Source organism: Papilio xuthus, unplaced genomic scaffold (assembly GCF_000836235.2).
Source record: "Papilio xuthus unplaced genomic scaffold, Pxut_1.1 DF826938.1, whole genome shotgun sequence".
NCBI lineage: Eukaryota > Metazoa > Arthropoda > Insecta > Lepidoptera > Papilionidae > Papilio > Papilio xuthus.
Genome location: NW_013531711.1, coordinates 2097759 through 2113474, shown reverse-complemented (window position 1 = coordinate 2113474; position 15716 = coordinate 2097759). Strand labels below are relative to the sequence as shown.

Below are 15716 nucleotides of genomic sequence, written 5' to 3'. Positions count from 1 at the left end.
TCACAATTCAATCAAATATGTGTTTAAAAATATACTTAGAATTTCAAATATAACTAAAATGTAAATATTAAAATTGTGCATCAAGGTTGTCAAAATATCTAACATTTTAGCATAATTTAGTTTAGATACGATGTTATTTAAGATTTCAAATAACTATTAATATTTGCAATGCATTTTATTTTATATTAGTTTGTCGCAGTGTGAGTGTTGTTTACATGGTAAATGAAAAATGTACATCAGATTGCTTTCTTTGTTTCTAAAATGGATGCGCGATGAAACTAACACATATGAAACATACAGTATTGTTTATTCCAGTGGCTTATTTTAGAGACATATACTTCACTTATATATATAGAAATCTTTATTGTGAAATGAAATTAACTATTCTTAAGGATTGTGGTTGACTATGGCGTAATCACCCTTAACTTAAGGTAGGCTCCCCCCTCAGTGGGGACGTATAGTGAGCTGATGATGATGATTCTTAAAGAAATTATTGTGAAATTTTTACTAAATAAAATTACATTAACAAACTATCAAAGTAAATAAATGAATAATTCATTTTAATTAAATAAATTATACTTATACAACATTAAAACGTAAGTAATTTGCATATTTCTATTCCTTCCTACTTCCTTATTTTATTTTTCTAATGATATACTTCAGTCATTTGTTGACAGAAAAAAGACATAAACCGGACAAGGATACATGACTTAGTGGGTATAAGTCAAACTAAATTATGATAGCTCACTAGCGCCCTCCTGCCAATAACAAAGTTCCACAAGGTTCTTTTCGTACTGTAGCTATAATGTCATTTTTTTGCCATGTAAGTTTAGGTTTTATATATTTTCTGCCAGAATTAACCGTGATAGCATCGCCTTTATTACTGGCCTACATATATTTGTTTGACAATAATATTATATAGCAAGTTTTTAATGTTTTTGTTAACTAATGCTAATGTACCGTTGTCAAAAAAGAACCATCTTAAAGTAGTGATGTTACGACAAAATTTAATAATATATTTGTATTATTTATCTCTATAATATTTATTTGTTTGTTTTTTTTGCTTTTATATATTGTTAGTCATACATATTATAATATTTGGACCATACTTATATTATTGGCCCTTTTGTTCTATGGTAGAATACGGTTGTTCAAACTTTTATACTTTTTTAAAAACGATTAGACACATTTGTTCTAGTGTTGTACCGTTTTGAAGAAACATACTACAAGAACTAAAGTGTCCGTGTGTCGCAGTTCGGAGCACGCGCCATCGGGCGCGGAAGTAGCGATCGGCAGCGGGCGGTGCGGCGCGGCGGGCCGGCCTTGGCGCTTCGGCGCGAAGGTGAAAGTCTCACTAGTCCATACCGATATTGCGACTGTTCGATCTTAAATACTGTTTCCACTAACAGCCGAAATCAATGTTCTATCTTGAACCTTTTTTAGTCATTACATAAAAGTACTGCGACTTCTGAAAAAACTTTTTAATCCATTTTATTCAAATTAAACCGATCTAAAGGTCGCATTGTAAACCAAAAGCATAATCTATTGTTTAGAGGGCAATTGAATTTTCATACTCAGTTAAATGCTTCAAATTAATTAAATCTCAAATATCTGATATGATTTAATGACATTTCTAAAGGCGAGGCCATGATACTGATAAAAACGCTTGGCTAGTGGCTTAGTGGAAAAGAGGTCTAAGACTGACATCCTCTTTCATTTGGGTTACTTAGCATTCAAAATGTTATCGAATTCAAAGTAGAATTGTAATCAATTATGGTTGTGTAATCGATGTAAAAACTTTTTAAGACAAATCTTCTTAAACGCGGCAAATTACTAATTATGACTGGGAATTAAGTGTAATGGTCACTTTACAACTGGTTTTCAGGTAACACCTTTTATTCATCGTAGAACTAATTTATGGATAAAATAAAATTGAGCGATCATAACAAAAAGAACATTGGAGTTAAAATATAGTTAGCGTAATGGAGTTTACTGTTGTAGACAAATTGATTTAAATCGCTAATGTATTTATATTATTTCTATTAAGAATTAGAACATAATTATATTCTTGTAACGTATAAAATTAAATATATTTTAATAAATAATCTATATTTGAATAAAGCATCAAGGGCGAAACAACAGATTCGCTATGAATTGTATATTAGTCACAATCGTAAAGTGTGTGAAATAATTTAAAATAATAACATAAATTTGTGAGTTTACGAGATCTCGATGTGGCGTGCACCTTCACGCGTGATTGAGTGCGGTATATAGGGTCGGTTGTAGAACAGCTGCCGTCTTGTCACTGTGAGCACTTTGGCTCTTTGGCGCTTATTCAAATTTAAATGAATTGTATTCAATCACCACAACGTGTGGGAAACTTACTTAAAGAATAACCTAACCTTACTTTCTATCACTAATTCTAATTACGTGAAGCTGTCACTACAGTTAGTCGTATTTATTTTTATAAAAGTATAGCTAATTTGACAAACAAATATCCATTTTAACAATATAAATCTTCATTAAACAAGTTGATTACCTTTACAATTACAACTCTGAACAACCTTGGATATCAATTGAGTAACGTTTAAGCCACGCGTACAAAACTAGTTAACTAAAATGCTTTGTAAACCACATCTCTAAACAGCTGCCAAGTAAAACATGTTTTAGCGAATTGAATCTCTCATAGTAAAATAATTAATAAAATATTTCTTAAAGTTTATATACTTTTTAATGATGGCAATAACGAATAAAATTAAGAAGTATAAATGCATAAAGTAATCAATAGGATTTAAAAGGATAACAAATTATCAAAAAGACATGGATAGGATAATGAGGTATCCTTGGAAGGGTCGGTAGGGCTCGGAGCGCCCTCTCTCGGCTCGTGGCCACCACTCGGTTGCGGAGTCGAACGGCACGCAGTTTGGCGCGCGATCGCGGCCCCGCCACTCGTAGCGGCGCGTTCGGAATCATCCGGCACATTTAGTTATGTAGCTCTCGCCTGTTTGGACAAGTATTAAGTTGATCGTTTCATGTGATACAGCTCGTTGAGGTTGGCATTATGTTTAAATTAGGCGTGCGCTTTTCGAGCTGTTTAGTGTGTTATTGTTTTTAATTTGGAGTGATTATTTTTTTTCGGACTTTATCTTTTTAATTGAGGTAAATATTTACACTTTTATATTTATAGTTAAAACTTTCATGAGTCTTTTCATAAATTCTTAGTTCAAAGTTACTTAAGACTTTTTTTTGTATTTATTTTTTACTACATAGCTAGCACATATGTTGCTTTTTGAATATTTTATTAGTTGTCTTTGTTTCGTCAAAAAAAAATGAAGATGATCGGCGAATGCTACCCACACATGACGTAGGCACCTTGATACTCCATTTAAACCATTTTCGTAAGCGATTTGTTTAATAGCGCCTGAGAGGTGATTAATTATAGATGCACTTAGCGACTATTTATTTTATACAATAAACATGTACAAGTTTAATAAATTTAAATCTATTACATGATTTAAAGTTAACGAAGTTGGTGCAGAAGTAAGTTTAGTTTTAGTATTTTAAAAATGCGTGGGTTTTGGTGACGTAATCGATTTAGCCCGTCCTCATACTCGTGAAACAATGGTTATTAATCATGCTTGAAATATTTATTATTTTTTCTTGAGATGTGATAGACCGTGTTTGTCAATTTCTACCTGACCCATCCTTTTGTTCGTAACGGCAATGTTCTGTCTCTTTCGCGCATAGTGCGATATATGGATATCTCGGATCCGATTCTGAGATTTTCGGAATAGGGACGCGTCATGCGGCATTATTAGTTGGTAAGTAGTAACCGCCCGAAATTCTTGATTCTATTAAAAGTGAATTCTCGCATTAAAGAATAATTGTCGGAACATGACCCCGCCCAAGAGCAAACATTAAAGTAGACTGAATGAATTGTTTCTATTTAAACTAAACACTTTTACAGTAATACGATTATCATAAATTTGTTTGATTGACTCTCGATTATGTGACTGTATTTTAAAAAGTAATTAATTTTCATTAGAAGAAACTTACTCTACAGAATTCTTTATAGTTTTTACGATGCAGTTTATGTAATATAAGTCATGTTGACGCAGTGGTTATAGATTCCTTTAGTTAACAGTACGGGGTTCAAATTTAAATGAACTAATAGACGATTTTCTTTTATAAGTAAAATAACGTAATACTGGTGATATGCACATATTTTTTTTAAATTTAGAATCCTTATAACTTGGTGAAAGTAAAATAGCAATCTTTTATAAAGATGCGCACACATATGTACACGCTCGTTCTTTGTCACGTGTAAGGTATGTCAGTCTCGTGAACAGCTGTTAGTGTACTTTATCTTTTAATTTGATAATAGAAATAATAAAAAAAAATGTACGCCTATAATTTCGAACAAAGAGTTAGGTTACATTTCCCACAACTCGTTTCATTTGTTTCTAGTCGTAATTTGCAGGTGTTGTATTACAATGGAATAGCCGACTCTTTGCATTTCATGTAATATATCGATTCAATTTTTACATCAAAAATGATCTGGCACTGCTTTTTAAATGTAATTACGTATTTTTTATCTCTTGCATAAAATTTAAAGAACGGTTAGTTAGAAGAATAGTTAGTAAGATAAACTTATAATCTTTATTTGACTTGTTACTTATGTTACGTAACAACTAGAGGCTAACGTTACATCGTCTTTTATTTATTCAACTGGCTATTTCTTCTGATCTTGTAAAGTATTGCATTTCAAAATGGCGACCGTCCGACATGTATATGTACAAGTTCTGAGTTCAAATCAGCTGCTTTTAATCTAATAAGATATTTAATCTATAATTTTAATATGTAACAATATTCTAATTATTTAAATAATGCTTTTTTGATTTTAAAATCAAAAATCTATCATAAAAAGCGCATGGATTCTTACAATTTATTTGATTATATTGACCTAGAAAATACTACTTAATGGTTCTGTAGTTATAATGTTTGTAAGTTCTGTGAAGTTATTATAGCTTCGATAACAATTTGTCGCGTCAAAACCCCAGCGGAGGGAGTCAAGCATCCTTGCAATGCAGACTAGAAATTGTTTCAAAATGTTTCAACGGCTTGCATGATTTGAAAGGATTTGAATAATCACGATTCGGTTTTATTTAACGTTTATACATTCTACACTAACTCCTATGGTTTGTGTTTATTAAATACTTTTTACGTCATAATATGTCTAGTCAAATGTTCAAGCATTATGGACAATTTGATTTTTTATCATTTTGCGTTTAGGTTTCGTACAACTTGAGATTTTTTACATCATAAGGTAGCAAACGAGCGAGCGGCCACCTGAAATCGCTGAAATAGCGAAGTGACCGTTGCCCATAGTTAAACGCAATTACATATACGTTGCCTACCTTTAGTCGACGTAGGAGAGAATGCACAGAAAGAAAATATTTTCCTTTTCCATGCAACCTCCCATTAGGATAGTCCACTTCCACTTCCCATCCTTACATTATAAGAAAAAGAGAGAGAAACCTTCTTTATCTTTAATTTTATAACAATATTAACCATAATCAAGGTTTCTTAACGATAAACATTCAAGCGTTCTAAAGGTGCAAGATTTTATCTTCCCTGTAGTTTTTATGTTTGTTTCTTATTTATATAGATAATTGTTACACTAATAATAATATGATGTAGAAAAATATGGATACTGTAAATCCATTTAGCGAGTGGGGTAAAGAGAAGTACCTATTACGTGTAATGTACAAGGTCTAGCCACACCTCTCTTTATTCTCATATATCTACATAATGTTTTTACTATTTAAGTTTCTATAAACACGTTTTATCAGTTACGGAAAATTTTTCATCACTTACCATGTCTTTTTCTGAATGTAACTCATATTTTCCAAACATTCAAAGAAAATAATGCGATTTTTGACTATTTAATATGTTTTATGCGAATGTATCAATATTATTAATGCGAATGTTTGGATGGATGGATGTTTGTTTGAAGGTATGATAGATGTAGAACATAGTCTAGAAGAACACATAGGCTACTAATTAAGAGTTTTTATTAATCCCGCGCGGACAGACTAGCGAGCGACAGCTAGTTAATCCTTTTGGAGATATAGATGGCGCGACTGTGCACGTCTGGGAGGTACTCAATAACATAATGCGGTGTCGAACCTAATTCCTATTCGACAAAAAAAAACGATTTTAGGTAAAAACCTAAATTTAATCTAAAGAAATCAAAGCACAATTTGCGTAGAATTGTTTTTGAGGTTAGAATTTCGGAAAATATTTTGCTGTTATTTAAATAAAAAGCGGTAAATATCTAATTATTCCTACTCTAATTTAGTATTACGAGACATGCACGTAATAACAGTAGTTATTAAGATAGAAAGCAATTATATTGATTTATAGTCTGTACCGTATCCATTGTGCGGTTTTCACTGTCATTTTTGTATTTGTTACACGTAACTGGGCAATGTATATCTCTCTTTGCGTTATGTTAATTTCGATCACTTGGGCCTACACGTAGCGGGTAACGGTAGTATTTAACGGCTTTTTACTCCTTTTTACAAGGACATGGAATTTTAAAGATATTATTGCGTTATTTATCTTTTATGTTCACATAATTATTTTAAATATTCAATGAAATAAACACTATTTTGTATGGAGTATAATTCTATGTTAAATTATTATTAAGTTATTTGAAATCCAAAACAAAATCAAAGTATTTAATTTTTAATAATGTTTTTACTATTGAGTTATTTATTCTGTTATGGTATCACAATTATTTGCTCACTATCTATAAAGGCCATTACATAATCAACTATCAAGTTCTTACATATAATATTGATAAAGATTGAAAATTTACTGTTCAAATAGATAATAATTTAATAATAAATGCCTAAAAGTATTGTAATATGTTAACGGATAAAATAATTTAATTAAAACTGTTTATATTAAAAAATAAAGTTTGACATTTGCATAACCCTTAACTGTCAAAGAATATTTCCCGCACTTCAAATTAAAAAGAAAAAAAATCTAATCTATGGTTCGTTCCCTCCAACAAAGAAAGAGGTCGTTTCGTTTTCCTTTAGTCGCGGCGAGTGGAGCAATATTGTTGCAACAATTGTCTGATTGATCGGACTAATTTATTTCCACATATTTCTGATTAAAGTGATTGCCTCACTCTATTGAGACTTTGCATAATTATATTATGTTTTTAGTTAACGTTGATTATAACAAACAGCTGTTTGGCATGCATTTCATGTCTGCAAATGCTGTTCTAGAGGTATTTAGAGCAAGAAATTTAATATAAACATATCAATTTATGTATTATAAACGCTGTTGAAGCAATGGTGGGGAAAAGGTCCAACAATTTAATGTCAGAAAACCCATTTGGAGATTTACTAATATAATAAAGAAATTGGGAATTACAATTATGATTAAATACTAATCAAATGTTACGAAGTAAAACTACGTCTGAGAAAAAAAGGTAATTAAAAGATATTGATTAAAAAGGATTAATTTGACATAAATATTTATGCTATAATAATAGTGATATTTGAAATTATACATAAATGATAAAAAAATACGAGACTTTAAACTAACATTTTATTTATGGTCATAAAAAATCTCGTTTTTATTTGTTTAGAATCTGTTCTATCGTGTGGATGACGATACATAGCTGTGTTGTTTTATTAATCAAGTTTGAATGCAGGTGTTTATGGGTGACTTGTCTATGGTCTACCAACAGGTGGAAAGGGTCACCTTTCCTCACCTAATATAATTAAAGTTTAACGATGTAATTAGTATTGATTTTATTAGAATTACTACGCATTATTGTATTTTAATGTTCATATATTTAAATTGAATTACGAGCAAATTTTTATGCCTAATTTACAAATTAAAAAGCCATCAAAAAGGTTTTATTTTTAAGGGGAATGTTTTTTTTTTTAATGAGAACGAAAGTTATCGTTACTAACAATGTCCTTATGTGGTATAATCGTGTAATTAAACATCTTAGGGTCGATAAAAACCGTTCAAATTACAAAACCGGGATGTATGGATACGAAAACTGAGAGCGATGCTTCCATTTGGTGGATTGGGTCGTCTCGGTCGGTCGTTGCGCCGAAACAAAACCAGACTTGAAAACTCGCGGCCTCAAAGAGGTTATGTTGCACGCTATGCGTTTTATTTTATCTTTATTAAGAAATAAAATTATGTTTTATGGCATTTTTGTTATTATGACACTATTTAATTTAATTTCCTGTATGTTTAGCTTTATTATTATTTACACTTGCCGCAATTTTTTTTAAGTGAAATAGAAATGCTGTAATTGCAAATTATAATTGAAAATATTAAAAAGACCAAACACATTTTGTCGTATTTCTTTGTTCGTGAGAATTAAAAAAAATGTAAAGAAATACAACAAAACATCAGCTTTAATTTTTTAGGACATCTTGATAAAACCAAAGCCTCACAATAAAACCTCGTTTTTAAATCTTCATAACCTTTTAAGGCGATGTGGCAACAAAAAAGACGGGCCTAGATAAAACTCGACATAAGTACTGAAGCCGACTGCGTTGTAATTAGTTAATTAGAATTCATTGGCGGTGCTATTAGGTTGATTTTATTTGGACGCGTTTACAAAGAAGTTTAAAAAAAAACTTTTTGTTTATTCCGACTATTTGATCTTTGTGATCCAACAAAGGTCACTAAACAAATAGATAACGGAATTAAACAAATGCGACCTCAAACGTTTTATTTCAAGTTTAGGGAAGCCTTTGACAATAAAATATTAAAAGATAGGTTTACTTAAATTGAATAATTTAACTATTTTATTATTCATTCATATCTTTGTTAACCAGTTTAATAGATAAATATGTGTTAGAAAGACAACAATTTTTATTTCTTTACGTGTACTGTACGCGCGGAATTTAAAAAAAAAATAGCATAAATCTTCCAGGCTATGTTCTATATCTATGCCAAAAGATTCGTGCAACCTTTCTTGAGATACCTTTTAACAAACATCCATCCAAACAATTGCGTTTATAATATAACTAAAATGTAATTAAGGCAGAATTTATTTATGTTATAAACAGAATTGGCTATAACTCAATAGTTATTTAAATTTAATTTTTATCGTAACAGAATTAATGTAATTTGGCATTGAACCCTAAACATTATCAAGTCGATAACCACTGAGTCATCGTGGTATTAGTATTTTGTCTCTTTTTCCTCCAAATTGGTCATACGAGTTACCTTGTGCATTGATAAATTGCACAAATGAGAATCGTCACTTACTCGTTTTGCGTACGTGCATTTGATCATGTGAACGCATTGTCTCTTTGTTTAGAATATCATAGTTTGATTTTACGCATGTAGGTTATATACTGGCGGCTTGAAGACATGTTATAATTCGATAAACTTATCCGACCCGGTGGAAATAAGTGAAACTAAATTACGATAGCGCCCGTCTGTCCTTATCAAAAATGTGCCACAAGATCTTTTTCTTACTTTACGTCATGCTTCTTTTAATTTATGCCATTTTATGTCATTGATATTAGAACTAAGCGTGATAGCACCGCCTTTCTCATCGGGCCAGATATCCTTGTTTGATTATAGCTGCTCTTTTACAGGCCACATAAGTTCGTTGTACCATAAATTGTTATTTTCCTAACACTTCTATCAAAGTGCTATTATAATCGTAACATAATTTTGCTTAATAGAAGAGAGAATAAATAAAATTTAAAAATAATATTGATACTATAATCGCCCAAGTTCTCGCAATTTAGTATATAGTTGTGATATTTCAGTATGATAAAAAGTTGCCTTGCCGTTACGTAGTGTCACCAGCCAGTACTGTTAATTATAATGATGCAATTGAACTGGGTAATTCTGTGACGTCATCATTTCGCATGTTATTGAGATATACAAGATCATCGTCTCTATTGCGAAATAAATGCATTTTATTTTAATTCAGGAGAAAATATAGAAATAAGTTCGTAATTACTTTTGATTAAATGTTTGTCTCTTTTTAATTTATATTTGATAAGCATGTTATTGCGCTTTTAAATAGGTTACTTGAGTCGGCCATAGTGTATGACGCATGCTGGAGTAACGCATTCGTAAACTCTACCTACTTAGACAAAAAAGGCATGAGGGAAGTGTCTTCAAAAGAATCATGACGATTTTTGAATCGTTTCAATACGCCATCGCGCGCTCGTGTGAGACAGAGAAAAGAAAGTGCAGGTAGTCAAAGTCGAGTCGGGCAAGATTTATTGGATCGTAACCGCCCGAGGTCGGCAACACCCGTCGATGTCATCGCGCGCTACATACCGAAAAAAAACTTTGTCTATGTCGTTCGAAATTCGAATCATCGCAACCATAGAGCGTCATTCATGATTACCTTTGTCTGTTTTCCTTGTATTGCGCACAAAAGAGGTCAAATGACGTTTATCGTAAATGTAAAATTACTTATAACTAACTAATTTACTTATTACCGGTATAAGTTAAATAATAAAAAGGATTGTATAAATAATAAGAACCAGAAATATGAAATAACAATCATTGACAAAGTTTGGCTGCGTTCATTTTTATCAAAATAACGTAACAGAAGAAGGAAAAACAACGGAATTTAGTTGTAAAACGTTTTCGAATACGGCTATAACGTTAAGTAAACAGTTGTTTCAAAAAAGCGACACGTTCATAGTTAACTGCGATCGCTATTAAAGAGATCTTAACATGTTTGAAGAAACATGTTGTGAATTTAAAACAAGTTGTTTGTTATAAAAATATTCGTTGTTAAATACGAAATTGAATAATCGGAAAAACGACACCCAATAACATAATAATTTACGGACTTTAGAAATGAATAAATACCATTAGAAATCTAAAAAAAAATAATTTGAACCGTAAAATTAAAACTTGCATTTGTGTCAAAAGATCTTCCGGCAACATAGCGCCAATAAACATACTTATATTAAATCTTAATAGTTACAAAACAGTTTATTAGGTAACAGTTGGTTGTTGGTAATTTCGTAATGTTACGGAAAGCTTTGTAGGGGCATTGTCAAACGTCAAGTGCCCTCAATATTATCCCTTTGTTCTTGAAAGGCAACTTTTCATTTATTATTCAATCAAGTATTTCTTTTAAGCGAGTTTATATTGTTTGTTCGCTTTTTATTCAGTTTCATAATCAAGTTCAAATTGATCAATCTTATAAGTCATATTTTACTAGTTTAAACGTTACTAACTGTGGGTTTCTGAGACCGTAATCCCCAATTAAAACATGTTGTTATCTCCGTTTTGTCAAAGATATTGACAGGGATGACTATATGTTTTATACACAGATTTTGATATCAGAAGCCAACGGTTAGGAAGTGTTATAGACATAGAATTAGATATTTAGAGAAATCTAGACTAAAAAAATTGTTAAGTTACTATTAAATTAATTGCTTGTTACATAATTTGAATTATTTGTATCCAATATTTTTTAGTCCAGTAAAAAAAACCGGATTCTAAATTAAATTCCAATAAATTTAACGAACTTTTTGCAGAAAAAAATTTGATAGAAATTAAAGTTTTAAATTCCACAAGCTTTTATACGATATTTTTCTAAACAAAACAATGCGAAATTAGAAATAGTTAAAGGTCAAATTATATCTTATACGAGGCTCGAAATCACAAACAAAATATATATTTAATTATTTTTAATACTGCAAATCTTGTACGCGTTTAATTATTTTGTTATAGTGTCTGTATGAAAAACATGTAAAGTGACAAATTCATCGGCTGTAATTGCTCACAGTTCTAAATATACAAAAGATGAATTCTCATTTGTGAGTCAGCGTAGTCTTTTTGCTCTGTCCCGTGATTGATCTAAAATCACTCATAATACACATTTACACATCTTAATATTATGTTATGTAGATGTAAGATGTTATTCTTTCAAGTATGGTCGTACTTTTATCTCTGTTATTTTCATATAAAAAGAGAGAGACGCAATAATGTAGTACACATGTTAGGATTTTGAATATGGTACGTTTTGTTTCTAATTTATTTTTTATTTATACTTAAATGGCTTTTCTGATCAGTATCATACCGGTCATTAACACTTAATGTCGGTTAATTAAACAAAAGTCTAATAAACGGCCGGAATGTAATATGTTAATTACAATATTAAAAAATGTTTAAGCTCAGTAATTATAGTTTTAAATTATAATTTTCAATGTATCAAACAGTTTTAGCCGATGTTTGAATAGTTTCACTAAATTTCCTAAACCGACGTTATGTAAGTCATGTTTGCAATTTATGGCGTACCAGATAAAAAATCTTACGCGTCATAATTTGAGCTGTAATTTGATGAATTATTTGTGTTATTGTTTTTATAGATCAGTGCGCTTAGCTTCTTGTAAACAAAGAGCTACGGTGCCTTGACAAACGACATGTTTGCACTTAGAAATATGAATACAGTATCAAGCTGTGATGTCCATTATTTTTTACCATCTTAGCCGTGGATAATTTTATGGATTTGCCACCTTTAAGCTTTTGTGTCGTAAACAAATAGATCGAGTCATGACAGTCAATAGCGTCGAAAATGACGGTTTACGGCCGACGTCACCCGTTTCCTCTCCACACGTACGTAGCAAATGACGCAATTGGCTTTTTCAATGTCTTATCTACAGCGAGGTGTACTGTCATTCGCCGAGTGACCGTCGCGCTGCGCACACGTCGTTACATTCGCGCGGTTTATTTTTGTTTCACTTTTGCCTTTATACTTTTTTATCGTCGAGGACGAGACGACGAATCGCTCGCTGCTCGGTGCTAGTGTTTTAAACTTGTGACATTGGTGTGAATATTATTAAGAATAATAATTACATTAATTTGATTGCAATAATGTACATGTCCGGATTTTTTATTTTCTCCTCCGAATTAACTTCGAGGTGCGTATTAATATCTTGATGTCTATTTATTGTGAGGTTGTTCACTTATCGGATTGCGTATCATGACCCGTTTTGTCTTCATCGCTTTGTTCTTTATTATGTCATTTAATTTACTCTAACAGATTTTCCCCATTATATTTAATAAAATTGTTAAGAATATAAACTATTATCGATACCTTGGATTTTCATTTCTATTGTTATAAGAATATTTAAAACTACCTAGCCGACATACACTCGTAATGATGGTAATGTTTTGAGTAAATTTAAAGCGTCCGGGAATAGTAAGTTAACGAGTGCTAATTTGTCGATATGATTGTTACAGAATGACGCCACAAGAGGAGCGCGAGAACGCGCGCGGGGTGGAGATCGCGGATGCCTTCGAGGAGGAGATGTTCGGTCCTCCGCGCACAGAGCCCGCCGCGCGCCCCAAGCTCTCCATGATCTCTGCAAGGCTGCGGGCCAACGAGGAGCGTAAACGAGTCATCGAAATATGCTCGCAGAAGCTGGAGAACATTGAGGACCCGGCGCGCGACCTCCGCCGGTCGGTGTGCATCAATAACACTTACTGCCGGCTGAGCGAGGAGGCGCGCAAGGAGAAGGAGGCGCGGCGGCGTCGTGCGCGGGAGGAGTGCGACGACTCGTGGGCGGGGAAGAAGGCGCGCCGTGAGGTGGAGGACGAGTGCCTCGCGCTACTGGACGCCATCCCGGAGCTGGGCGACGCGAACCTTGGGTGCGCGCAACTGGCGCGTCAGTTGCCCCGGCAGGACGTACCACTGCTGCCGCCCAGCCTGCTCACCGTGCTCGACTCATGACCGCGCCGCGCCACGCACCTCAACTCGCCGCTGTGACGCCAGCGATCGGAATGAGACGCGCTCGAGCCGAACGCGCTCGAAACGTTGACCGTGTTTCCGGACGTGCGCGCTCCAAACGACCCGGAGTGCGCTCCGAGCGATCCGGGTCGCGCTCCGTACGGCGCCTCGCCGCCATGAGCGACCAGCGCATACACGTCACCCGGACACTCAACGTGTAGCCAATTCTTTGTTGTCTAAGAAGAGTACTTACTTTGTTAGCATGTTTTTTTTATTATTTAGTGAAAGTTGCTCAGGCGCCGCCGCCGCGGGGGGCTCCAATTAGTGTTCGATGATGGTTCAATCGGAGGACCCTGAGCAGCGTCCGCCACAGGACGCAAGGGAACGAGAAATAATCCAGGAAGTGTTGTTGGGTTACATCGGAGATATAGTTGTAAGCCATAATGTTACATTATTATATTATATAATTACTAAAGTAAATAGTTTATAAGTGATAGTGCAAATTACTGGGAACGGTCGCGAGAGCCTCGAAAGCGTATAGTTTTTTTACTCGTTTTCTTATGATTATTTTATTTTAACTTTTATTTGCGTTGTCGCGTTAGAGATGGCTATGTTTAATATTTCAAATGGTATCTGTTCCTCGCATTCCGCAAACTTCGAAAGTAAAAGTTGAGCGGCGAGTGAGCGAGCTCGCCTGGCTCGGCTGGCGGCCGCCCGGTGGGCCATCGCCATCGCATGCAACGTGCGACTGCCACTACCGTCGCCAGTTTGTTGTTATAATGAAACAAAATAAAAGCGAGTATTTTGGAAGTTATGACGCGTGTTAAGCCGAAGGCAGCTCGTGAGGCTCGCGACCTCACTCGCGGAGATCGGCAAGGGCAAATGTTTGAGGGCCAACAGCCGAATGTTTGATGAAGCATTGCATTTTGACGAACAACTCTTTGTATTTAATTTGTTTTGTTATGTTTTGAGTTGAACGTTCTTATTTGCTTCTACGTTACCTTATCTTATAATTTACGCCCTGTTACCATACCTTATTTAAATCGGTTGATAAATCTAATAAAGTTCGATGGTTACATAGCTTTTCGTTTTGATACTGTAGCAACAATTTATATTGTAACTTGTTTATGTAATTGTTAATTTATTGTTTGTATGGGATAATCTTTTGCGATGGCTATACAACCTATGCTTCGACGAGTAATTGCGTTTTTCTATTGAAATCTTAATTGTCGCAAAATATATCGGTAGTTGCCCGCTTTGCCCCCTCCGTATAGTAAGTAGGCACGTCGGGGGTGGTCGCGGTGCGGTGGGAGGGGAGAGGCGGGCAGGGGCGCGCCGTTCCCAGCACTCCTGTGATATTAGCCTAGACTGTTTGTCATGTTCGTGCTAGTTTCCCCATCTGACGATTTTTTTGACATTGTGCTTTGTAAAAAGTAACGCTTGAGAAAATGAATCCTTTTTCTAAATCGGCGATTTTATACGGATTAACCGGATTTTGAAGCCGTTTAACCGGCGGTAGTGCGTTTAGATATCTCGTCACTGTACCAATAAATATGTAGTATGATTTTTATATGGCGTTTGTATGTTGATAAGGAAAATGTATTATATAATTAAGTGCTTGTAATGCCTCATATACTATGGAAATTGAATGGTCGATGAAATTCCGTTTAAATTATTTAAACTTTCGTGAGACATTATACTAAACTGATATATAAACACGGCTAAACACTCACGTATATTCGTCCGGTGGCGGCACCGACTAGTTTCGAGCCCATCGGGGTCCCTTCATCAGGATGAGCGACGAGCCGCGTCCGCGAAATAATACCAGTACCACTCATCCTGATGAAGGGCCCCAGATGTGCTCGAAACTAGTCGGTGCCGCCACCGGACGAATATACGTGAGTGTTTAGCCGTGTTTATATATCAGTTTAGAAATTCCGTTTGTATG

General features: G+C 34.0%; 1 protein-coding gene across 2 annotated transcripts; it reads left to right on the top strand.

The window, feature by feature from the left end:
* Window positions 1-2933: 2933 nt before the first annotated feature.
* On the top strand, window positions 2934-15491 carry LOC106121807 (uncharacterized). Of its 2 annotated transcripts, none has more exons than XM_013317624.1 (2): window positions 2934-3159; window positions 13282-15491. In XM_013317624.1, exon 2 carries the CDS (start codon window positions 13283-13285, stop codon window positions 13769-13771), a length of 489 nt encoding a protein of 162 aa, XP_013173078.1. In that variant the 5' UTR covers window positions 2934-3159; window position 13282; the 3' UTR covers window positions 13772-15491. The 2 variants fall into 2 exon arrangements, with proteins under 2 accessions (XP_013173078.1, XP_013173077.1); XM_013317623.1 differs by lacking the exon at window positions 2934-3159 and adding an exon at window positions 12731-12959.
* Window positions 15492-15716: the final 225 nt, after the last annotated feature.

What these genes read in the sequence shown, in the direction of transcription:
- LOC106121807 (XM_013317623.1), top strand. Translation starts at nt 12,913, where the DNA reads ATGTACATGTCCGGATTTTTTATTTTCTCCTCCGAATTAACTTCGAG. An exon ending in TCCTCCGAATTAACTTCGAG is followed by an intron (nt 12,960 to 13,281) that starts GTGCGTATTAAT and finishes TGATTGTTACAG; the next exon opens with AATGACGCCACAAGAGGAGC.